Here is a 26352-nt window from a genome sequence, read left to right as displayed (position 1 = left end):
CAGGAGTAAATGCACGAACGGGATCAAAATAACTGTAAGCCATAGTTCGGTCTATTAGCACAAAAGACAGCATCGTAACTCAAATGTTGCGGGAAAAACAATACCAGGCATCTCCAAAGAAGCAAAGGAATAAAGAAACTTGAAAGTGCTTATCTTCATTAAAGAAATACATGAGGTGTGACTGAAGTCATGTGGCTTCAATGGGGCTTTGAAGGCTGGCTCTACAGACACACACACACAATTGCATATCCTTATTGCATATTTCACAACAGGGATATTAGAGGCAGGAGAGATAAGGGAGGTCTGGTTCTTCTACATTAAATGTAGATCTCATTTGAATTGCATTTTAACTACTGTGCTTCTGATGTCCTGAAATAGTTTATCATCCTACAAACATGGTGAATTCATGACAGTCTTCAAGGTTTTTTGGAGGGGGGATTACCAAATGATTTTTATCTTTCTAATATCTAAAGTAAAATGAACAACGTTTAAAACTGCTTTATTGGTGGGGAAAAAATCACATCTCATTTGCTCCTGGCTAGTGGGCTACTGTTCCCAATAGATTAAAAGCGAAGTTAATTTTTCCCCATATCCTTTGGGGCGTACAGAATGCCACCGTGTTAGCTGAACTTATTTCATATGCAGAATCTACAGTTCTTCTCATATGAAACATTCCAACTTTTATCCTCTTACACTTCTACTTTTATTATCTAAAGGTCCTCAGTGATTTCATAAACATTTTTATGCGACATGGAAAAATAATGGTGGTTGTGGTTGTTTATAGTAGGCATACGTGTGATAATTTACAAAGCACTGGGTAACTTAACACTTTTGGATAAAATTATAGATCATGGTCATGTTATCACAATTTTTTTAGGTCAGTTCCCAACACTTAAAAAATATCTTTTGGGGGGCTGAAATTCTCCCACAAGCCTGCAAAGAAAGACACTAAATTTGAAAATTTTTTAAGGACAATCAAAATGTACTAATAATATCCATAAACATTCATTGGCCTTTGCTAGCTTTTACTAAATAATCATCAATGAGCCATATTGGACATCTTTCCAACATCGCTATTTTTTTTTTTTTTAGGAGAGTTGTCTCATATAGTCCATTTTGTCCTGATAGTGTATCAAATTTAAAACTTGATATGCTATCATTCTCTCTGTCCTACAAGTGGTAGCTCTGGGCGAGTATGTGAGCCATGCAGACCCATGGTAGCATGTTGTGCTTTTGACAAAAGCCAGCAGCCCTGGAGGTGGTCACATGACCTCTAGCAGGGCCAATCGAATTCCTCCATAAAGCAGCCCAGGGACAGGTGGAGTGAGAGGCGCCTTCTCTGTAGGGTTTCTCCGCTAGAAGTTCTCGGGGACAATAATGCCATCTTCCCTGTCACGTGTGGAAAACAGAGACTCTTTTTTGAGGGTTTTACTTGTAAGAGGCACAGAGTGAGTACCTAGGGAGGAGGACTAGAAGCGTACTTGGTATGTGAAATGTGAAAAGACAACATTCCAAGAGTGAATTGTTCCGTAGAGAGAAAGGGTGGGGCTACTCTGAAGGCCATACCCTCGTGGAACCACTGCTAAGCTCATGGGCACCCGTCACACAAGATGTCCCATATTCTGTCTTCCATAGAAGAAGGGCACCCTACCTTTTGGTCCTCTTAGCTCAGGAAACTGGTTTGTGGAGACCTAAGGGACTTTGACCAAAGTTAGCTTTCTTCCTCTTTACCATTTTGTCTATTTTCCTTCTTATTTTTCCTTCTTCTTCCTGCTCTACTTTTTTCTTTCATTTTCTTATGCTTTTTTCCTCATTTTTCTTTATTTTTCATTTTTCTCATTTTGTATTTTCTGATTTTTCTATTAGCCCTTTTCTCACCTTTTCTTTTTTCATTTTCCTCTTACTTCCTTTTATATTTTTCTTTTTAAATCTTTTTTCTTTCTCTTTTTCTCATTTTTCTTTGTTGTTTTCATTTTTCTTTCTTTTCTTTTTTATTTACCTTTTTTCTTTTTTCCTGATTCATATTTTTTCTCATCTTTAAAAAATTTAGTTTGTTAGTGTCTATTTATTTATTTACTTTTGTTTTTTTTTTTAATTTTTTTTTAACGTTTATTTATTTTTGAGACAGAGAGAGAGCACGAACGGGGAAGGGGCAGAGAGAGAGGGAGACACAGAATCGGAAACAGGCTCCAGGCTCCGAGCCATCAGCCCAGAGCCCGACGCGGGGCTCGAACTCACGGACCGCGAGATCGTGACCTGAGCTGAAGTCGGACGCTCAACCGACTGAGCCACCCAGGCGCCCCTATTTATTTACTTTTGGACTGTTATCATGTTCTGATTGTTTTAGAATAAATTCATTAGATGACCTGTATTAGTCAGGGTTCTCCAGGGAACTACATTAATAAAATAAGGATTTGGGCACCTGGGTGGCTCAGTCAGTTAAGTAAAATAAGGATTTGGCTCAAGTGATTATGGAAGCTGAGAAGTTCTACAATCTGCCATCTGCAAGCTGGAGATCCCGGGAGAGTGAGTGGTGTAATCCAGTCCAGTCTGAGTCCAAAGTCCTGAGAACCAGGAAGACTGATTCCAGCCTGAGGTCAGGGTGATGAGATGAGACATCTTGGCTCGTGTGAGGCATAGATTTAACATTCACATGGACTTTAGGCCTGGTTTTCTTTGAGGTTATTTGGATCAAACCTCCCTCCAAATTTTCCCAAACTTAAACTGACCTCATGGGGTACCTGGGTGGCTCAGTGGTTAAGCTTCTGACTTTTGGTTTTGGCTTGGGTCATGATCTCACGATTCCTGGAACCAAGCCCTGCATTGGGCCCTGTGCGGACAGCATGGAACCTGCTTGGGATTCTCTCTCTCCCTCTCTCTCTGCTCCTCCCTCGCTTGCATACATGCAATCTCTCTCTCAAATAACCAGGCATTAAAAATTAAAAACAAAAAAGACTCACCTTTGAGGACAGACACCTGGAGGACACTTTGCCTCCAACCCCACAGGAAACCCCACGCGCTATGGGCCCTCTTTGCCCATCTCTGCTTGGGAGACCCACATCGCCAGCTACTGTCTCCTCAAGAGCATTGGCAAGGGTACTTGGCCCTGCACGTCCTAACCCAGAAAGACGTGGCTGTGAGGATTATCAACGATATTCGGCAGAACTCTCTCAGCCTCCAGAGACTGTACCACAAAATCACAGCCACAAAGGCCTTCGGTTACCTCCACTTAGGGAGACTTTTTTTTTCAGAGATTGACACTGAGGAAACACTTTACCTCATCTTGAGTAAACTGGTGGAGGAGAGCTGTTCCATTACTCCGTGGCCCACGGCAGCAGGAAGAGGAAGAGGCTTCAAGTAAATTCCACCAGAGAGTGTCTGCTGTGCTGTCCTGTCACACAGAGGTTGTGACGGACTGATTATTTATGTCCTCGCAAAATTCCCATTTTGGTGCTCTAACCCCCAATGCGGTGGTCCTTGGAGGTGATTAGGATTTGGAGGTACCTTTGGGAGGTAATTAGGTGTAGACGAGGTTGTGAGAGTGGGGCTCCCAGGACTCTAAGAAAAGGGAGACACTGGAGCTTGCTCTCTCCCTGCCATGTGTGGACCCAGAGAGAAGGCAGCCACTGCCACGAGGAGCGCCTTCTCCAGGAATCAACTCTTGTTGGCACCTTGACTTTGGACCTCCCGGCCTCCAGAACCCTGAGAAATAACGTCTGTTATTTAAGCCACCCAGTGCATGATGTCTTGTCATAGTAACCCAAACCTGCTGAGAGATGGACCCGAGGCAGAAAACCTGCTTTTGGATGCCGACACCACACATTCTGGCACAAGCAGTGATCTCACCTCTGGCAACAAGCTGGGTACCTTGTGTGGCAGTGCCCCTTACGCTGCCCCAGGTTGTCCCAGGGTGACAGGTACAACAGCACCGTGGTGAATGTGTGCGGCCTGGGAGATACCCTCTTACCATCAGTGATGCCCGCCTTTAGACAGACAGAACTTCCCTTCTGCGTGTTCATGGAGTATGAAACCTGCTTGAGAAATTCTTATCCTCAGGCCCAGCAAGAGATACACTGGAAGAATCAGGAAAGATCCGTGGATGAACGTGGACCACGAAGACAAACGAGAGCCTTGCACTGAGCCACTCCCTGACCGCAAGGATCGCCGACAGACTGAGCGATGGTACACAGGAGAGAAGACCCGAGAGTTGCTAACAGGCCAGGACTATGGCGGAATGATGGCCACCTCTTTGCTCCTGGGCGACAGGCGACAGGAGCTGGGGGGCCACCCTATGACTCTGAGGCCCCCATCTTCAGCTGATCCCACCAACAGCTGCTCTCCTTCCCCAACCTGCACGGGGCCCGGCACAGGATCTCTGCCAACCCAAAGCGGTGGAGTTCCAGCAAACCTGTCATTCTCACCTATAATTCTTACTGAGAATAGTCAGCGTAGCAACGCAGAAACTCCAGGGTGGGAAGGACCAGTAGTCAGGGGGAGACCAGGAGCCCATCCAGAATGCCTACCAGGTGCTCTGCACTGCCTGGAGAGGAAGACGATCCCCAGCACAGCCCCCCTCCACCCACAACACCCGAGGCTGTGTGAGGGGGCCCCAGACGGAACTACCTGCCTCCCAGGGCATATCCTCCAACACTCCCTCCAACCTGGGCAGCTGGGACCGGGGTAGAACCGGTAGAACTTGCCTGGTGCTGTGACCCCAGGCTCTTCTTCAGGCGAAGGCCAGGGCTGGCAGGGGGCCCCCGGGAGGGTCTTCACCTTCATCCCCAGACACCCGCGTTCCAGGTTGCCCAGAAGAAAGCGTCTGGCGGTTGAAAACGCGCTGAAGTCAACCAAACATCACAGGGCCGGCAGCGCGGGCGGGGGAGGCAGTAATGAAACTGAGAAAGAAAGTCAGGAAGTGATGCTGACGCTCCAGGTGCTTTCCGTGGAGCTTGAAGACCGCGCGCTCCGTGGAGCCCAGCACGGGCTGTTGGAGGTAAGCCGGTGGCTGGACGACAACAGCAGTGGGTGGGGCCCCAGCCAGCAGGAGCAACTGCGGGCCCTGCGCGGCACACCCGCCCAGAGGATTTGGTGCAGTAGGGGGTGGAGGTGTGCAAACTGCCTCGGCGGTTCCTCGGGGGGCTCAGATGAAGAGGATATCCAGCAGCACGCGGCCTTCAAAGCCAGCGTCTCCAGAATGACCGTTCGACTTACAAGACCGCCAGGAGCCGCCTAGGAACGGGAGGAGCCGCCCTGCATCTGGGTGCTGGCCCTGGCCTCCTCCGCCACCCAGGTGAGGCCACCGAGACCTCCTCCGCCTCCCCTCCCCTGATTGGCTTTGCCTCTTTCGCCTGTTTGTGGAGGAAGAGGGATGGTTCTATAGAAACGAGCACACCTGGGGCACCTGGGTGGCTCAGGTGGTTAAGCATTAGACTTCGGCTCAGGGCATGATCTCCAGGTTCTTGGGTTCCAGCCCCACATTGGGCTCTGTGCTGACAGCTCAGAGCCTGGAGCCTGCTTCCGATTCTGTCTCCCTCTCTCTCTCCCCCTACCCCACTCGTGCTCTCTCTCTCTCTCTCTGTGTCTCTCTCTCTCAAAAGTGGATAAACATCAAAAAAAAATTTAGAAATGAGCGCACAAGGCAGCACATGCACTCTCCCACCAATGACTGTCCTAATGTATACAATGTGTTTCAATGCAGTAGTTAAACCCAAACAAACAACAGCCTGCTTTATTGCCGCGCTGTCACAAAGAAGGTTCTCTGGTTCTCTACAACTTTGCAAAGGAAGGCCCCGAATCCTTCAAAATTCTCTTGTGACCCGACTGAAATAAAAACGAAAATGAAATCATAAAACACAAACCGTTCCCTCAAGGCAAACGAAAGCTTGGTAAGACCAGCCCAAGAATGGGACATACGTCAGTGACCTGGACAGGGGACAGCATTTGGGGGCCGTGGTGTTGGTTTTTCTTGCTGGGAAAACAAGGCATGAAGGGCACTTCTGTAGGATCCATGTTGGTGTAAAACAACCATTCTTTGTAAGCCTCAGGAATCCAGCAAAAAACAAAGCAATAAGTCTTGTGGATGGACACTGCACTCCTGGAAAAACCAGCTTGCTCTCCCTAAAACATCCCTTTTATCATCTGTTGTCCTGCTCAAGGATCCATGGTATACTCTTGACCCTTCACATGTCAATTCTGTTGATTAGCTTTTATGGCCATCCAGACACCACTTCCATTCATTTTAGTAACATGTAGATTTGCAACTAACATTTGCACAACTCTTTTAACATTTTCAGCCTTTTCAAATGCGTTATCTTATTTAAATCTGACTCCAACTTTTTGTTTTATTTTTTCACAGCTCCTAATATGGCTGTAGCGGACGTTAGAAACTCTTACTGATGACATCCCCAACGCTTGTCCTCAGAGTCCCTTGCCTCAATACCAGGAACCATCACCTCCATTGCACGCTGCAAATCTACTTCTTTGGTCTTACCTTAGGCTCCAGAATCACTCCAGATTTCTCAGCCTCTGAAATCTCAAGGTCTTCTTCAGCAGTATTTGAATATAATCTATCTCCATTTTTCAAGCTTTATTTCCGCTCAATCTGATTTTAAACTTCATTTATGCTTTTAGTAACTTGACCCCTCTTTTGCCCCAGCTGACGTTCGCCTGTTATAGTTTAGATCCAAGATGCATGATTTAGAATGTTTTTTCCCCCCCAACAGCCTTAACACATTTTTTCTCCCTCTCTGTCATAACCTCCACGAAAGATCTCAGCCATCTTTTAATCCAACTCCCTGTTTTATTCAGGCTACTGGGCACTGCTAAAGTAATCACAAAGATATAGATTGGTTTCTCTTGAAATCTGGGTTCCGTCTTAGTTACAACCTCAAGGCTGCTTAGCATTTCTCTTAGGTACCATGATCAGCTTCTCTCCTGTACCTCCCAGAAGCTTTACCAAGCTTCATTATTTCCATGAAGTGGAACCCTAGGGCTACTGTGCTCTTTTCCTGGACATCTCTTTCCTAGTGCCGAAAGAACACTCTCAGGACTATCAGGACTCTTCGTCCCAGAGCTCCGTATTGAAATAAAACCATTCTTCCTTCTTTCCTTCACTCTGTTTCCCAAACTTGATTCCTGAGGGGACTGGAAATTTTTCCTCTTCTTCGTAGATTATCCCTCCTCTTTGTTCCAGATCATATCTCTTCCTTCTACTCTAAGAAGGAGATCTAAGATCATTATCTCATATTCAATAGTATATTAAACATGGCCACTGATGGGTTTTGGGGTGACGGTGAGGGTGTGCATCTGACGGCCAAGAAAGAATTCTTGAAGACATCTTTGGTGCAAAAAACGATGGGGACAGGACCCGTGGACAGAAAGAGCTGCACTGAGGCTGTTGAAGAGTGACTGGTTATGTGGACACCTTCAGGTTGGGAGAGGGTTAGGGACAGAGTAAGTCTGTAAAGAATTTTGGAAGCAAGGTTTCTAGGACCTTGAGGGGCTAGCTGTTGTTAGAAAAACGTCATTTATTGCTGTTTAGTAAAACCTCGGTCATGAAGCCCTTCAGGTGTATATCAGAGGCCATATGCTTGGGGTATAATTGCCAACATGTACTTGGGCATTAAAGATAAAGGCAGTTTGCAAAGGAATTGTTATGGGTTTAAGGAGACTCACAGGATCCTGAAAGGGGGGGGTGGTGGGCAGGAAAATGTTAAGCCAGGATTCCCCTTTGCCCCCAGCAAAGTGTCATCATCGAGGCAGCTGAGCTCCTGGAGGGAGGTCACTCTGCCTGTTTCAAGGACTTGCCAATGGGCTGTAAGCCGGCCATATGGGAATTTAAGTTTTCATTTGTCATTGTTTCCCACATCACCATGGCAAGCACTTAAACCCCCCTTACATCTTGGTGAGGGTGATATTAGGGCTCCAGGAAACGGAGTCTATAGGTTTCTGGAGGTTAGACTATAGATAAGATTGCCTTTCTCTTACAGTTTACTAGGTTATCTGCAAACTGAAGGAGACTCCTGTCCTGCATGACCATGATCTTTATCAGTCAATCATTTGTTTTCTTTCCTTTCTCCGGTCCTTGGGGAGCCAGGAGTGTCCGAGGAATACCACACATATCCCACCTGGGGTGGTGGTGCTGTTAGCTTGTGCTTGGCCCTCAGCTTGCCTTATGGCCCCTCATCCGTCATACTTGTTTTATAGGTGAAAAAATGACCTTTCCTAACCTAACACCTACTAGATGCTGCCTGCCTTATCTTCTCCTTCCCTGATGAGCTGTGAGTAGGTTATCAACAGTATTTTCCTACTTCCCACTTTCTCATTACTTACTCTCTAATTTCTCTCCTCCTCATCTCGGACAATACTCTTGCTAATTGTTGGAGAAGGTCATCAGTTGAATGGGGAGGTAGACTTAGACAGTTGAGGGGCTCCTCACCCCCTCCCCTCCCCATCCTTGGACTGTGCATTCTGTCCACTGCATTAGGAGCCTCTTCAAGGACGCAGCTTTGAGAGAGCAACGTGTTGTTGAGACTCTCTGGATGGCAGGTGTGACCGAACCTCATTAAGCTCTCTGCATAAACTCTTGAGGTTCTCATGGATGGGTCAGTGCGAGGATCTGTTTGCCTGTGCCCGCGCAAGACAAGCCTCCTGCACACATTCCCTTACATATTCAACCTGCCACCTGCCCATCTGGACTGGTCTGCCTTTCTTCATCCCTCCCTGCCTCCGTGTCCAGGGGCCAGTTTCAAATTTCACTTGGGGAGCACCCCACGTTTTGCTAACTCACGCCAATGTTTCCCCAGTGACCTCTCAACTGCCAAATCCAAAGAGAACTTTCCAGTCCCCATCGTACTGGCTTTGTCTGTGATAGCTGATCTAGCTGACCACCCCATCGTTCCTCACAGAACCTTCTCTGGGTCCTTTCCCTAGCCGAAGAGCATTCTTTGGCCCTCCTGTTTGTGGACTCCTTGCCTACAGATGTTAAATGTTTGTGTGTTTCCATCTCCCACTGTTGATGTTCTTTTTCCTTCAATTCTGCATTCTCCCTAAAGGACTCAAACCGTGATGATGTTGGAAAGGTATCTGAGACAAAATGCTCCACGCATGACCAGCAGTTGTTCCTTGCCCAGACCAAACCTTCGTATTTGCCGAATAGGTAACGAAGCCTCTCCACTCACCTCAGAATTTAGCTAATGCCTCAATTTTGAGGACAGTGGCTGATAAGAAGCTTCATGTTCTGTAAAAGGTAGTGCTAGTCCCATCCTCACAGGACTTGTGAAGAGGCAACCCAGGCAGGGGGGCTGGAAATGAGGGAGGAGGAGAGAGATAGTTTGGAGACTTGATGGACAGTCAGGTGTGTGGCATGAGAAAGCAGAAATGCTGAAGAATTGGTGATCTGATTAGAATGTAGAAACTGAGACAATGCATTACTCAACATTCCCATTTATAAATTATGTAATTTATAATCTGTTAAATCTCGGGGGAGAGAACGGTTTTTCTATACCTGAGATTCAGGATATTGATGCCCATTTTTATGGTCACTGTAAGATAGATTACTTAAACATCAAAAAATTTTCTATATTCACTGATAATCAGCCAAAAGAGAGACAGCATCATGATTTAGATGGCAGTATATAGCAGCTGATATTTTTAGTGGTTTTCAAAATTCTTATAAGTCACTGAGCGTGTCTGAAATATTTATAGATTATACTCAGTGCCGGAAGATACCACCGTCTTTTTCAAGCATGTAGCAATCCTCATCAATCTGAGAGATACTGTAGTGAACTGGTTAAGATCCTGGGCTCTGGAGCATTTCCGCTGAGGTTTGAATCTCACCTTCTTGTTTATTACCCATGTGAATTTGGACAGGTGATTTTTTTTCTTTATAGCTCAGTCTCATCCGGAAAGTGGGAACGATAGTATCTCCCTTATAAGTTTGTTGTGAGAATTATGTGAATTAATATAAGGCCCTTAGAACAGCGCCCTGCATTTCGTAAGTTGTACTTAATTTGTTAATGTTGTAATTTCATATTTCAGTGTCATGACACAATGCCACCGGGAAATCTAATTGTTTAGAATTGTGCTATCTTGAAATAGGTCCTTGGGAAGTGGTGGCTGGTTATCTGTGGTGATTCACAAGCTGAGTTTAGGAATTAATCTCCACACATTCATCATTTATCTTGATTGAACCCATGTATAAGTTATGCTTTGCTGCAATCACAGTTCATGAGATTCCATTTCCAGAACGGTGATGCATTTCTGAATGGAGTGCTGAACGCTTACAACTTCTATCGATCACTTCCTTTCCCCTCCCACAAGAATAACTTTCTATTCCCATTTAACTGAAATGCATTTCCAACATGCTTCCAGGAGCATACCTCTTCCATTATGTGAGAAACAGCTGTGCAAATGTTTCTCTGCTGTTGTAAATATATGCTCTGCATTTCTGTATGTATTTCTGCTAAACATAATGTTCTTTACTTTTCATATCACGTCTTCTGCATTAGATAGCCATGCTCCTCAGGGGTAGTAACCGTGTCCACTTTGTTTTTTACTTCCACTTGTTCGCCGCATCGATTTGTATGCTTTAGGCTAAGCAAGAAGCTTAAGACACTTTGGGGACGGATTTGCTGAAATTAACTTCTCCAGTCTGAATCCTGAAAGAACTAGGCCATTATAATTACATAATTTTTTTTTTTTTTTAAACTTGAAGAGACCTTAGAGATCAGGTTTTCCAGATCCTTCGTTTTACAAATTAGGAAACTGAGTCCCAGTATATCCGTGGTAGAGCCAGAATCACAATCCATTCCTCCAGGCTGATAAGCCCAGGGCTGTTTCTGCAGCGTCAGCTCCCTCTTGGATTGAGTCATTTATTTTCCAGGTGACTTCTGCATATTATGGTGTGGGGGTGGGGGAGGGGAAGGGGTAGGGGACTGGCTTTTAGGTCTTTGGGGCCTTGCCAGGTTACAGAAACCAGCATATATAGCACAGAAGAAGGAAGAGAGACCTAATATAAATTAAAAGGGGGAATTTCTCTCTTCCTCGCCTTCAGTAATATCGTTATCAAGGGAAAAATGGCATACTTAAGAGAAGATCTTAGGGAATGCGAAATCATCGTAACCCATCTGTCTCTTCTGGAATGATCTCTCCGTAGCCTGCACGTTAGGGGTGATTATTTTGGCCAGAGGGTCCTTGCCCGGGTTGGGGGGGGGGGGTGGGGTGGGAGACAATGCGTGTGTCTGTGGTGTGTAGTTCCCATTTGGGGGGAGGCGTCTGCACGTGGCTGGCTGCGGAGCGAAAGGGGGCGGGGTGGGGGGCGCGGGGAGGGGAGCGCGCGCGAAGGGCCCGGCAGTAGCCATTAGCCCGAGGAGGCAGGTGGGGAGCGGGAGGGGTCTGCGCGTCCTCCGAGGTGCCGGGAGCCCCGAGAGCCGCTCGGCCCGGAGGGGGGAGGCCGCCACTCGCCGCGGCGCCGGGAGCTGAGGAGCGCCCAGAAGAACTTGGTGGCTCGCGCTCGTCTGGGGACGTTGGTCCGGGGCCGCGGGGCAGCTGGACGTCGGGCCATGGGTGAGTGCGCGGGCGGGGGCGCCCCAGCGCGGGGCCTCGGGGGGCGGGGTGGCACCGCGGGGAGAGTAGGTGTGGGGTCGGCCTCCGCGTCTGTCTCGAGACTTGCCCCCCCCCCGGGCGCGGGGCGGTGGGGACGCGGTGGCACCCGGTGGGGTGGGGGTGGGGGGGCGCGCGGAGGTGGCGAGCGCGCGGGGACCGCGGCCCGGGGACGCCGCGGAGGAGGGCGGCCGGGGTTCAGGGGGGACTGACGTGCGCACGTGTCCCCGCGCTGCCTCCTGCCCTTCGGGGAGCCAGTGGAGTCGGGGCGCGAGAAACGCAAACTTCGCACAACTTCCCTTCGCTCGGGTTCCCGTCCGGGCGCCGCCGGCGCGGGGCGAGGTCGGGGACACCTTCTGGTCCCCTCTCAGCTGAGCGCCGGCCTTGCACAAAAAGGTCTGCGGCCGAGGCTGAGGGTGGACTCTCCCCTCCACCCCAGCGGGGCAGACGGCGTGGTCGGGGGGGCGTCCGGACCCGCTCGGGTGGCCGGGCTGTGCACCGCTCGAGTCCCTGGACGGGTTCCACTCCTCCAGAGTTTGGCGGCCGCGGCGGCGGCTTGGACCGGCCCCAGGAATGCGGTCGGGTGGGGTGGAGGGGTTGCGAGAGCCCGGTGCGACACAGGCCTTGCAGACCCGGCGCGAGGAGGTTGGTTCCACGGGGAGAGTTCTGCGAGGTGCGAGGGAGGGGCCGGGGAGGAGGAGCCTCCCGGCTGCGGTGTGCTGGGCTCGGGGCGCCCAGCGTCGGGCCGTGCGGCTTCTCCGGGTTACTGATTAGCGACCCGCCGGCACTCGGGGTTACTGGTCAACGCCAGCACGCTCGTTTCTTCTCGTCCAAGTCCAGTGCGCGCCCCTCCCCCAGCCTCTCCCTTGTCCTTTGTTGTAAAGGATTTTTTTTTTCCCACCCCCCAGAGTAAAGGAGGCTTTGGGATAGACGTGCTCGGGTTGAAATTCCTAAGTTCCCACAGGCTCAAGGGTTAGGGGATGCTTTGACTGCTAATCGGTGCAGTTTATAGACGCTGGCCAATTCAGGAGAAAGGAAAAAAGAGAAAGCTGAGGACAGTTTTGCCTGTGAATGTTAATTGTGGTCAAGACATTCACAGTCTCTTCTCGCTTGACCCGGAAGTCTTAGAAAGACCCATTTTCAGGGCCTTTGAAAAATAAAGCAGTGTTGCAAATGATCTCCAGGATGGACTGGCTTTAAAAGCTTTCTGAAATTGAAGGACTATTTCCAAGTTAAGAAGGAAAGATAAAACACTTTCCCAAGTGGGGCAGAAAGTATTTAAGGCTTGGTCTTCCTTCCTGTTTTTCATTGTGCATAGGAATATAAACTCTTGTTAGAATAACCGCGGAGGAGAAAAGCTCTCAAAAATGGAAAGCCAAAGTAATTGACTTAGTATAATTTACTCATTTACCCTACTGAAAGCACTAAGATGCTGTTTGTAACCGACATTCTCTAGAATGTTCTCTAGAAGGAATGAACTTGTTTGCCGTGTAACCTTAAGTTTGAGTGGGCTGCCTACCCAAGGATAAGGTGCTCTTGATTTTGAAGCTAATTGTTTCTCTACTATTTGCATACTATAATGAACACAGTTGGTCCTGGGGTTTGCTTCAATGCCCTTGGATAAATTAGGCTTGATCCCACATATGGGAAGGTGTTATCATGGAAAGGAGTTAGAGCTAACACCTGAGCCCTTAGGCTAATCCTGAGCTTGGTCTCTAACCCTTATGAGTTCTCTTTCCTATCTGGAATCTGACAGATGCCTAAAATTTGTCTCCGCCTCCTTCTACCATTACATTTTTCTTACTGAAATTGTGGTCACGAGAAATTCCTGTTGATGTCAGATGGCCAGTGAGAGAGAGTGGGTAGAGGAAGCAAGTGAGAACCCAGGGGTCAGGGAGTAGAGAAAGAACAGGTATGTAGCAATGGGGAGTGAGATCAAGATGCCAGGACCTAGGACAATGACCCAGACACGCAGTCCAGAGATAGGAAGAGCCACCAAGCAGATGGGGGCCGGTGAGAGACCGAAGAGGGGAAATATGTACAGAAACTCCAGAGAAAACACTTGGTCACTTGAGGTCATCTTTCTCCTCTTTTACTTGCGAAAAACACAGAACATCAGTCAGAGTTTCTTTTGTTTGTGGTAGCAGGGGGTGAGGGCACTGGAGTCCACATTGCTAGGATGAAGGGGGAAAAGCAGGGTAGCAGAATGCCTGGCTGTGCCAGCAAGCTGAATCCACCCTTCTCTGGTGTCATGACAACCGAAATTTATCATTTATAGAAAGGAAGATGGTGCTATGGGAGTGAATATAGCAATCAGTTCTTGTTTGACTCAGGAGAAGAAATCCATACTCTAGCTTGGGAGAAGAATGAGAATAATTGGTTAATCAAATACTCTGAATAATTTATAGTTATATCTATAATGCACAAGGCTAATTTTCAAAAAAAAAAAAAAGGAAGGTTATTTGCAAAGTAGGCAAATTGACATTTTGGCACCTCTTGCTTCCTTCTTTTATTTTCTTTCCTCAGCAATGGCTTCAGCTTGTCTAGTTATGCAACAAGTTTTCCCCTCTGCCCTCAAATGTTCCCCTACAGAAAGGATATGATGAGGTGTTTGATACGAAAACAATGCAGGGCTAACTTTTGGCCAAGAGCATTTGCATTTTAGCTGCAAGGCTAACTTTGTCCTCTCATCTCTCTGATGGTAGAGTTTCAGGCTCCAGTGTGAGACGGGTCAGGAATATTTTTAATTTCTTTTCTAACCACATCACCTACTGTTTTATTTATTTAAAAAATGACGTTGGGCGTTATTTCATGCCACAGGTTACTGTGGGAAGCTGCACGGGGGGTGTGGTATTGGAGCTGATTTGGGCCATGTGAAAGGGTTTGGTAAGGGAAGAGGTGTTGTAGGTAGACAATGGGCCCCTTCTCAAAGCAGGAAGGAAATCAGTTTTGGGGAACAGTAAGACATGGAGCTGAGGTGACAGGATGGACTTCATTTTGGAGAGCCTTCAAAAGTAACCAGAGGAATTTAGAATTTATACCAGAGGAAATAGGGAGTCATGGAAGGTTTTTGAGCACAGAAGCATTACAATGAAATCAGTGCTTAAAGGAGATGAATTGATTGGTGTTGTTTAAGACAAAGGATAAATTGGAGAGAGTAGACCCAGAAGATAGACTTAGTTGTCAGAGTAATCCTGAAATGATAGGACTTGTATCTAGACCAGTCATAGAGGAAGAGTGGTTAACAGTGGAAATGGGGAAGAAAAGATAGGTGAAAGATACCTCTAATGAGAAAGCTGTAAAAGTTGGCAATTGAGTAACAGCAAGGAAAGTGAATCATCTCTCTCTGGAGATTGGAAACCTTGAAAATTGGGGAAATAGTGGGTCCCTTGAGAATGTTTAAAGGATTAACCAGATGCTTTATTTTCCGGATGCTTTGGACAGAAAATTAATTTCATTTTTGGAATGTTAATTAAGAGGTGATAGCTAGACATCTAAACACAAGTGTTTGTTGGAAATGCATAATGAGAACTTAGCAGAGCACGGGAGCAGGAAGGGAAATAAAGATCTGAGGGTTGCTAGCCTCTAGTAAGAGTTAAACCCACGCAACGAAAGTGAGAATATAAGGTGTGCTGGTTGAGGGGTAGGAAAAGAAAGGAACATACACCACATAAAATGGACTAAATGCCCTAAAATTAGAACAATGAAATGTTCCATCTTTAACATTCAGCTTTAGATCCAGGAGTCTGTAAATTTTGATGAGAAGAATCTCGGGAGGAAATATTTTGCTCTCGTTCAGTTTCGGTAAACATGGACTTGGTTAAGGATCTGTAAAATTATTTGCAAATTTAGGCAAGGAATAACGAGACATCGTATTGTTTTGAACTCATACTAGTTTTAGGAAAAATATGACCCCCTACAGGCAGTTGTGAGCAGGGTATAAAGAGCCCGGATTTGAAGCAGGACAAATAAGATAATTTTTTATGTCTTTGGGTGAGTCATTTAAATCTTGGGGTTTCTGTTTTCCCCAAGGGCATTGGGGGATACTTGGTATAAATTTATGTAGCTGAGATCTTGATACGGTAACAGAGGGAAAAAAAGCACGCAAAGAAGATAGAGTTGAGCTATTTTCATTAAGCAAATTAAGAACATTTTAATGATTCTAGGCTACTAGGTAAAACTTTTAAGGGTCATTTGGCCTCTAGTATGTTATTCTCCCTGGAAAATTTATAAAAGCCCGAGAGTCTGAGCCTGAACAGAAAAAGATAAACTAATGTTCCGGTTATCTTTGCTGCATAACAAGTATCCCCAAAACTGGTGAGTTACAATGACAGTTTATCATTAATCTCTGTGGGTTCTGTGGGCTGTCTCCTGAGCAGGTCTTGTTTGAAATCTGGTGCCTTTGCAGTCCAGTATCTGCTGGGGATTCAGGCATCAGAAGACTTGGCTGGGCTGGTTGTCTCAGGTAGGTCTCACATAGCAGCGCTGACAACTGGCTGTTGGCTGAGATGTCAGTTGGGGCTGCTTCCAAGGGACTTGGGCTTTTCACAAAATGGCAGCTTGATTCCTAGAGGCAGCGTCTTGATACAAGGGTTCCAAGAAACCCAGGCAGAAGCTACGGGGATTGTTATGACCTAGAACGTCCTGTGTCTCAGAACATTATTTCTGCTGCCTTCTGTTGGTCAGGAAAGTCATTATGGGCGACATATTTAAGGGGAGGGGCACTGGATCCCTCCTTGTGATTTAAGGAGCAACGTAGTCTCCAAGGAGAGAAAAAGAATCGCAGTAGCCAACTACTACTTGGTCTCATTTCTACAAGAGATGCCTTATAAGTGTGCTTTGCCGTAGAGACATCCTCAGGTTTGCCAGGGAAAATTTGATGTACGTTTTCTGAAACATATAGGATAAAAGACTGCATCTTTAATTAGAAATACGAAGAAATCTAGGCAGTCCCGCTAAAATTTCACAGCAGAACAGTTGAGTGTGGAAATTCATGCCTGGGTGCAAATGTGTTAGGAGGATGCTGGGATAAAGCTGTACTCAAAATAATTTCAAATAAGATCAGCTTGTCTTTCTTATTTTAATTTAAATGGGGGAACTTCTGAAGCGATTGTGAAATGGTCTTTATTTCACTTAGAATCAAGCTTTTGTCATACAGTAGAATGTAGGTCAAATAAATGCTTTATTGAATATCCTCTCATCATAATGAACTAAATGCTTTGTGGCAAAACTGGTCAGAAGCTTGCTTCAGTTTTCACAAACATATTAATTATACAAAACACGTAATGTGAATTGGTAGGGTGTTGACTAAAAATAAGTATGGGCTTAAATATTCTGATTTTTGGAACATATGTTTCTAAATTAAACATGTAACATTCAATGTAACAGAACTTTAAATTCTCATTTTATCATTTTTTTTAAAAAAGTTTATTTATTGAAGGAGAGAGAGAATCCCAAGAATCTGTCATCACAGAGCCTGATGAGGGCCTCAGTTGCTCGACTGAGGAGATCATGACCTGAGTTGAAACCGAGTCGGATGCTTAACCAACTGAGCCATCCAGGCGCCCCTCATTTTATCACTTTTAACTGGAGAGGGTCAGATCAGAGTTGTTATTTCCGATAAAAAAAAAAAAAAAAAAATTGGTCTTTTTCCTAGACAATTGAAACATAAGAATTCGGGTGAAAGGGGTTCAAACTCAAGGAAGGCATTAGTTTCAGCCGGAAACTTACTAGCGGCCTTAAAAAAGAGTTAGGTTCCGCCTTTCAACTTGGTTGATCTAGGCTCATTCTATTTTCAGTTATTTGACGAGGGACGAGGGTAGATACTGTGAGGCCATATACTTGGTGCACATGACACACAGACACAGCCTCGTCTCACCGAGAAATAAAGGCTTGACCTACATAACCAGGATAGTGGGAATAACGCATGAGGTAGTATGACGTGTACTTAAATTCTTCTTTACTTCGTCAAGATCACCTGTCGGAACAGTCGCTCATGACACGTCCCGCATAACGTGTCACAACCACCCAAACTGCATAATAGCAGAAGAAGTATCTCTTGCTGCTGCTGTAAAATTTCTTGTGCTACGACTTCTAATTTTCCTGTTCCATTAGAATAACTGAGGGAATATGTTAAGTACTAATTCCTGGGTCCCGCTGCCGGGGTTCAGGTGGAGAAGGTCTGGGCCTGAGAAGCGGGCTTGCACTTTTATTTATTTTTTATTTAAAAAATTTTTTTTTTCAACGTTTATTTATTTTTGGGACAGAGAGAGACAGAGCATGAATGGGGGAGGGTCAGAGAGAGAGGGAGACACAGAATCGGAAACAGGCTCCAGGCTCCGAGCCATCAGCCCAGAGCCCGACGCGGGGCTCGAACCCACGGACCGCGAGATCGTGACCTGGCTGAAGTCGGACGCTTAACCGACTGCGCCGCCCAGGCGCCCCAGGGCTTGCACTTTTAACACGCAGCCTCGCCCGTTTTGAGGCGGGAAGCCTGGCGCCTGCTTTGAGAAGTAACTCTTCCAGAACGCCCGCCTTCTCTCCTTCCTCAGGCCAGCGGAGCTACCGTTACAACCTTATTCCTTTACCGGTATCTCCGATACATTACATTTTACTCTAATCCGGCTCCTGCTCTAGAAAGTGTTACCAAGAGCTACATTTCGGGAGTGAGGTGACGTTTCTGTTTCTTTTCTCCGTTCAGCTTGTTAGGTCTCTACACTTCCTGTCCTTTCTGCCCCAGCCATTCCTTAGCCTTATTGTGGGTGATGCTCTCCAGAGATGACTGAAACCCTCCCCCCGAAGACGGCTTATGATTTCCAGCCTTACGGCTTCAAGAATTTACGTGTGCATAACGCCCGAATCGCTGTCGCCGGACCCAGCTGCCCCCCTACGTCCACCCGGCCATGCGTCTATTCCCCTAACCGCAGTATGTTCCAGACGGAATGAATTCATCCTCCCCGGATATACCTGGTTCTCTCTTATCCCTCTTTTCGTTTGTCGATGACTCTGGACTACACCTGGCCCGTAGCGTCTCTTACCGTCCCCCCTGGCTTGTCACGTGTCGTCCAGCTTGCTTGCACTCAGCGGCTCCCCCTCCTGCCTCCGCTCTGATGGTCTTTCCTGCGGGAGGTGCCAGCCTCTTCCATCCCCCCGCCTCGTCCCCTACGATGGTCACCACACTTGCCCTCTTGCACACCCCCACCTCGTCCCCTACGTTGATCAGCACACTCCATTCAAGCCCGGCTCTTACCTCGCCTTTTATCCTCACCACTGTGTTTCCTGCTGCTCTCTCTCCTACGTTTTCCCGCTGACCAAACTGATTCCATCCACTCACCTTAGCTTTTTCGTACCCTCAACCATGTGATCATGCCTGGTTTCGCTCTTTGCCAGGCCCTTTCTGTTTCTCTGTGGAAATGTAAAACTTTATTGCCTGGCTTACCTTCGTTAGCACAACTTAAATGTGTTCCCTGCATGAAGACTGTCCAAGATGTGCCCGGCTTGGGGTTTTCCGAAGCACGGGGTGCGTACTAGTGAGGTGCCAAGTGTTGTTACTTTATGTGTTTAACAAGCACAATATTGCATATGTGCCGTGCACTGTTTTAAACTTAAAAAAAAATTTTTTTTCAACGTTTATTTATTTTTGGGACAGAGAGAGACAGAGCATGAACAGGGGAGGGGCAGAGAGAGAGGGAGACACAGAACGGAAACAGGCTCCAGGCTCCGAGCCATCAGCCCAGAACCTGACGCGGGGCTCGAACTCACAGATCGCGAGATCGTGACCTGGCTGAAGTCGGACGCTTAACCGACTGCGCCACCCTGGCGCCCCTTTTAAAAAAAATTTTTTTTAAATATTTTTATTTATTTATTTTTTGAGACAGAGACAGAGCATGCGCAGGGGAGGGGCAGAGAGAGAGGGAGACAAAGAATCCGAAGCAGGCTCCAGGCTCTTGAGCTGTCAGCACAGAGCCCGACCCGGGGCTCGAACTCACAAACCGCGAGATCGTGACCGGAGCCGAAGTCGGATGCTCAACCGACTGAGCCACCCAGGCGCCCCAACATTTGTTTGTTTTTAAGCAATAAACATACTTTGTTTCAAAAGGAAGGCAGTGGTGTTATATACGTGGAGCTCTTACAGTATTGATTCATGAAGAGATAAAACATTTGGTAACCCCAGTCATCTAAAACATGGTTATAGGGGAGCCTGGGTGGCGCAGTCGGTTAAGCGTCCGACTTCAGCCAGGTCACGATCTCGCGGTCTGTGAGTTCGAGCCCCGCGTCGGGCTCTGGGCTGATGGCTCAGAGCCTGGAGCCTGTTTCCGATTCTGTGTCTCCCTCTCTCTCTGCCCCTCCCCCGTTCATGCTCTGTCTCTCTCTGTCCCAAAAATAAATAAAACGTTGAAAAAAAAAATAAAAAAAATAAAACATGGTTATATTATTGGCCTTTAACTTCCATGTTTTAAGTGTTTTCGAGTACTTAGTGATCAATCTTTGAAACAGTTGTGTTAATTATTATTGCCTTTTTCATTTTTACACGGAGGTTTAAATAATTTGTCCAAGGTAACAGAAGTAGCAGGCAGCAGAGAGGGGATTTGAACTCAGGCGGTCTGTGCTCCCAAACACTGTGTTGCACTGTCTTTCCATTTCAGATGGGTATGACCTTATTTTAGGTGGTCACGGCATTAAACAAAATAGAATTTTAGTGATGAAGTTATTCTCATCTCATTTTTTTTCAACTCTTTTGATTAAATCAAGACTGACTCCTAATTTAGTGCTGTTAGTTTTATGCATTTCGCAGGAATTACCTTAACAGATCTCCCTTATATCACATGATAAGTGCATTCTGGTTTACATCAACTGAGAGGTAAAGTGATGCTCAAGGTAAAAAATGGCCAAATAATTAAAAAGTACCAATGATGTTTCAGATATTTCCTTTTATAATAAAGAGAGGGCAGGCTGTAGACCTTTAACGTTTGGTAAAAACTGTTTTTTTTTTTTTTTAGATAAGCAATACTGATTATTTATGGTAGAAATTGAAAGTTTTATTGGCAATATATTTTACTAACAATGAAAATTGTATTTTAAAACGGGAAGTAGGGGTGCCTGGTTGACTCACTTGGTTAAGCGTCTGATTCTTGGTTTTGGCTCAGGTCATGATCTCGTGAGTTTGAGCCCCACGTCGGGCTCCGTGCTGTCAGGGCTGAGCCTTGGGATTCTCTCTCTCCCTCTTTCTCGGCCTCTCTCCTGCTCTCTCTCTCAAAAATAAATAAAGTTAAAAAAAACCCATGAAGTAAATGAGAGTAATGATGATACTAATAGGAGATAAACCATATAACCTGGAGGCAGCTTGGTGCTGCTGAAGTAGTTAAAACAAGTATTTCAATAAATTCTTAACCTAATTCATGGAAGCCGTGGAACTTGGGCCCTTCTGTCACTTAACCTTCTGGGCCTGTGGGAGTAATGCCATCAATATCTATCTTACAAGGATGTTTGTGTAAAAAAAGAAGGTATTTGACAAGAATCCTGAGTATAGTAAGTGCTCAGTGATTCATTACATTTTTACACATTGCTGGGCAACATGGTAGGAACCATGAACATGCCGTCCAAGTGCCTGGAGTTTAGTAAATGCTGCATCTGATGAAAGTCAGCCTTTCTGTCTGCTCCCAATGTCTTCTCTCTCCATCTGTCATGGCAGTTATTGAATGTGTGAATGTGTGTTTGCTTCCCCAGTATTTGACGTCATGTCCAGACTCTGAAGGCAGTGGCTTCCAGATTATTGGCATAGAAACCAATGAACATCTTCCCATTAATCTGTTTGTCTAAGGTTGCCGACCTTGCCGCCTTAGAAAGTTACAGAAATGCAAAATGTGATTCCTCTTTATGTAAAAACGATGCATTTAGAATTCATCATGGCAGGAGATGGGAAAGAAGGCAAAGGTGTGGAATGAGTCCACATCTGTCCAGAACAGAGTTAAGGATGCGGTCGTGGAAGGGATTCAACACTGACCAACGTCCCTTAGATAAGATGAAAAACATTAAGGCAGCAAAGATCTAGAAGAATCTGCTGCAAAGCAGATGAGACAGAGTTAACATAATGTGAGGAGAGCCAAAGGAGAACAGTGTTTTGAGAAATAATCTGCAGTGTTCAGTAGAATACAAGGAACTCAGGAATGCCATTTCTTTTGCTTTAATGGCTTTTTCATTGATAGAAGCCTGTTGAAATTAGTGTTTTTAGTTAAGAGGTGAAGATAAAAGCCTGCTCTCATGGAGCAGATTTCAAGGACCAGAAACAAAACAGAACAAGGAAGGAAGGAGAAAGGAAGGAAGGAAGGAAGGCGAGAGAGGCAGGAGGGAGGAAGGTGAGAAGAGGGGGTAAGGGACAAGGGGAGAGGGAAGGGAGAAAGAAGGACAGAAAAAACTTTTAATGGATCCACGGTTAAGTGAAGAGTTTTATGAGGTAGGAAAGAGCCACAAGAATTGCTTCATGTTTTGAGAAAGGGGAATAGACCGAAATGCCATGGAATGGCAGAACCTCTGAGCAATGGATTATAAAACAATTAAGAATATGAACTTATTTTATATTACTTATAGTTAAAATTTTTTTAATGTTTATTTATTTTTGAGAGAGAGAGAAAGCATGTGAGCGGGGGAGGGGCAGAGAGAGAGGGAGACACAGAATCTAAAGCAGGCTCCAGACTCCAGAACCCGACGTGGGGCCTGAACACACGAACCCGTTGAGATTGTGACCTGAGCCGAAGTCGAACACTTAACCGACTGAGCCACCAGGCTTAAACATAGTTTTAAAGAAAAAAAAATCCTGTTTTTTTTTCTATAAAATGTTTGATGGCCTTTGAGGGTTTTTAAATTTTTTAATTTTTTTAAAAATGTTTTTATTTATATTTGAGAGAGAGTGTGAGTGGGGGGAGAGGCAGAGACAGAGAGGGGGCAGAGGATCTGAAGGGGGCTCTGTGCTGACAGCAGACAGCCAGATGTGGGGCTCGAACTCATGAACCCGGAGATCATGACCTAAGCCAAAATTGGGCGCTCAATTGACCGAGCCATCCAGGCACCCCAGGGATTTTTATTGACTCATTTTTTAAATCAAAATAGATACATATTTTTTTTCAGGAGTAGAATTTAGTGATTCATCACTTACATGGAGCACCCAGTCCTCCTCCCAGCCAGTGTCCTCCTTAATGCTCCTCACCCCTTTAGCCCTTCCCCCCACCAGCCACCCTGAGTTTGTTCTCTGTATTTAAGAGTTTCTTATGGTTTGCCTCCCTCTCTGTTTTTACATTATTTTTGCTTCCCTCATGTTCATCTGTTTTGTGTCTTCAATTCCACATGTGAGTGAAATCATATGATACTTGTCTTTCTTTGCCTGACTTATTTCGCTCAGCATAATACACTCTAGTTCCATCCTTGTTGTTGCAAATGCAAGATTTCATTCTTTCTGCTCTCTGAGTAATATTCCATTGGATATTACAACATATCTTCTTTATCCATTCATCAGTCTATGGACATTTGGGCTCTTTCCATACTTTGGCTATTGTTCTAGCGCTGCTATAAACGTTGGGGTGCATGTGTCCTTTTCAATCAGCATTTTTGTATCCTTTGGATAAATACCTAGTAGTGTAATTGCTGGGTCGTAGGGGAGTTCTATTTTTAATGTTTTGAGGACCCCCTTACTGTTTTCCAGAGTGGCCATACCAGTTTGCATTCCCACCAGCAGTGCACAAGAGATCCTCTTTCTCCTCATCCTCGCCAACATCTGTTGTTGCCTGAGTTGTTAATGTTAGCCATTCTGACAGGGGTGAGGAGTGTTGTTGAGCATTTTTTCATGTGTCTGTTAGCTATCTGGATGTCTTCTTTGGAAAAGTGTCCATTTGTGTCATTTTCCCATTTCTTCACTGGATTATTTGATTTCAGGTGTTGAGTTTGATAAGTTCTCTATTGATTTTGGATACTAACCCTTTATCTGATATGTCATTTGCAAATATCTTCTCCCGTTCTGTCAGTTGCCTTTTAGTTTTGCTGATTGTGTCCTTTGCTGTACTGGAGCTTCTCATCTTGATAAGGTCCCAGTAGTTCATTTTTGCTTTTGTTTCCCTTGCCTCTGGAGACATGTGTAGTAAAAAGTTGCTGCAGCTGAGGTCAAAGAGGTTGTTACTGATTTTCTCCTGTAGGATTTTGATGTCTTCCTGTCTTACGTTTAGGTCTTTCATCCATTTTGAGTTTCTTTTTGTCTATGGTGTAAGACAGTGGTCCAGGCTCACTCTTCTGCATGTCGCTATGCAGTGTTCCCAGCACCGTTTGCTGAAGAGACTGTCTTTATTCCATTGGATATTCTTTCCTGCTTTGTCAAAGTTAGTTGCCCATATGTTTGTGGGTCAGTTTCTGGATTCTGTATTCTGTTCCACTGATCTGAGTGTCTGTTTTTGTGCCAGTACCACACTGTCTTGATGATTACAGCTTTGTAATATAGCTTGAAGTCCAGGATTGTGATGCCTCCAGCTTTGGTTTTCTTTTTCAAGATTGCTTTGGCTATTCGGGGTCTTTTGTGGTTCCATACAAATTTTATAGGATTGTTTGTTCTAGCTCTGTGAAGAATGCTGGTGTTATTTTGATAGGGATTGCATGGAATATGTAGAGTGTGTTGGGTAGTATTGACGTTTTAACAATATTTGTTCTTCCAACCCATGAGCATAGAGTATTTTTTCTTTTTTTTTTTTTTTTTTTTTTGCGTTTTCTTCAGTATTTTTCATAAGCTTTCTATAGTTTTCAGTGTATAGATTTTTCACCTCTTCGGTTAAGTTTATTTCTAGGTATTCTATGCTTTTTGGTGCAATTGTAAATGGGATCAATTCCTTGATTTCTCTTTCTGCTACTTCATTATTGGTGTTTAGAAATGCAGCCGATTTCTGTACATTTATTTTGTAATGCTATGACTTTGCTGAATTCATGGATCAGTTTTTTGGTGGAGTCTTTTGGGTTTTCCACATAGAGTACCAGGTCATCTGTGAAGAGGGAAAGGTTGACTTCCTCTTGCTGATTTGGATGCATTTTATTTCCTTTTGATTGCTGAGGCTGGGACTTCCAACACTATGTTTAACAGCAGTGGTGAGAGTGGGCATTCTTGTCGTGTTACTGACCTTAGGGAGAAAACTCTCAGTTTTTACCCATTAAAGATATTGTTGGGTCTTTCATATATGGCCTTTATTATCTTGGTTATGATCCTTCTATCCCTACTTTTTTGAGGGTTTTTATCCAGAGAGGATGCTGTATTTTGTCAAATGCTTTTGTAGCATCTATTGAGAGGATCATGAATTTTTTTTTTTTTAAATGTCTATTTATTATTGAGAGGTGGCAAGACAGAGCATGAGCATGGGAGGGGCAGAGTCAGGAGAAGACATAGAATTTGAAGCAGGCTCCAGGTTGTCAGCACAGAGCCCGACACGGGGCTCGAACCCACCAACTGTGAGATCATGACCTGGGCCAAAGTTGGACGCCCGATTGACTGAGCCACCCAGGCGCCCCAGGATCATTTAGTTCTAATCCTTTCTTTTATTAATGTGATGTATCACGTTGATTGATTTGCGGATACTGAACCAGCCCTGCAGCCCAGGAATAAATCCCACTCGATTGTGGTGAATATTTCTTTTTTTTTTTTTTTATTTAAAAAAAAAATTTTTTTTTCAACGTTTTTATTTTATTTTTGGGACAGAGAGAGACAGAGCCTGAACGGGGGAGGGGCAGAGAGAGAGGGAGACACAGAATCGGAAACAGGCTCCAGGCTCTGAGCCATCAGCCCAGAGCCTGATGCGGGGCTCGAACTCCCGGACCGCGAGATCGTGACCTGGCTGAAGTCAGACGCTTAACCGACTGCGCCACCCAGGCACCCCATCGTGGTGAATATTTCTTTCAACGTATTGTTGGATCCTATTGGCTAGTGTCTGTTAAGAATTTTGCATCCATGTTTGTCAGGGAAGTTGGTCTGTAGTTCTCCTTTTTGTGGTAGGATCTTTTGTCTGGTTTTGGAATCAAGGTAATGCTAGCCCTGAGGATTTTTTTTTTTTTTAATGAAAGAATATGCTTCCTGATTGTTTTAAATTGTCTAATAATATGTTCAGTAAAGATGTAACTTGTTGGTTTTGACAAGCGTATTGTGTTCATTATTCTTGTATTTCACTTATACAAGATATTCATACCTTTAATACTAAGAGTATGTAGGTAAATACATGGTCTATATTCAAACAGTTAAATGAATCAAAGATAAAGCATATTGTGGCTAAATATTTTCAGGTCGGAAATCAGGAGAAAATGGTTCTTGTCCAAGCTCACTTGTTCTTGATCTGTGTTCCCTTTTCCCTCAGGTGTAGATGAAAACTTGGGTTCAGTCGCCTATAAAATTCCATGCAGCTCTGAATGCCTATGAGCTAGGGGGGCCCGGCTGGCTCAGTCAGTAGAGCATGTGACTCTGGATCTCGACATTGTGAATTTGTGCTCCATGCTGTGTGTGGGGATAATAAATAAATAAATAAATAAATAAATAAATAAATGCCTATAAGCTAATCAACAAACAAGAAAATAAATAGAGACAAGACACTGGTGCCCACATCCTCATCAGATTACTAAAGCGGATGGTTGCATAGCAGTGAGTGTCTCAACTGCAAACAAACCTGTCCTTCTTAGTAACTTCTTTGTGGTTTCAACCCAGACTTTCTAACAGAGAAGACTTTGAAGACTTCAACTAGA

At 45.2% G+C, this 26352-nt stretch overlaps 1 protein-coding gene across 1 annotated transcript in view; it reads left to right on the top strand.

The window, feature by feature from the left end:
• Positions 1–11816: 11816 nt before the first annotated feature.
• GPM6A (glycoprotein M6A) overlaps positions 11817–26352 on the top strand; it is a gene marked incomplete at its 5' end in the record, with an annotated part of 341020 nt that continues 326484 nt past the window's right edge. The window contains one exon of the mRNA XM_040490419.1: positions 11817–12246. Coding sequence (XP_040346353.1) covers positions 11817–12246 — 430 coding nt within the window. The remainder of the gene's footprint in view (positions 12247–26352) is intronic.

This window comes from Herpailurus yagouaroundi, unplaced genomic scaffold, assembly GCF_014898765.1.
Source record: "Herpailurus yagouaroundi ecotype Mexico unplaced genomic scaffold, PumYag 181, whole genome shotgun sequence".
NCBI classification, from domain to species: domain Eukaryota; kingdom Metazoa; phylum Chordata; class Mammalia; order Carnivora; family Felidae; genus Herpailurus; species Herpailurus yagouaroundi.
This window is presented reverse-complemented; position numbering and strand designations above follow the sequence as displayed.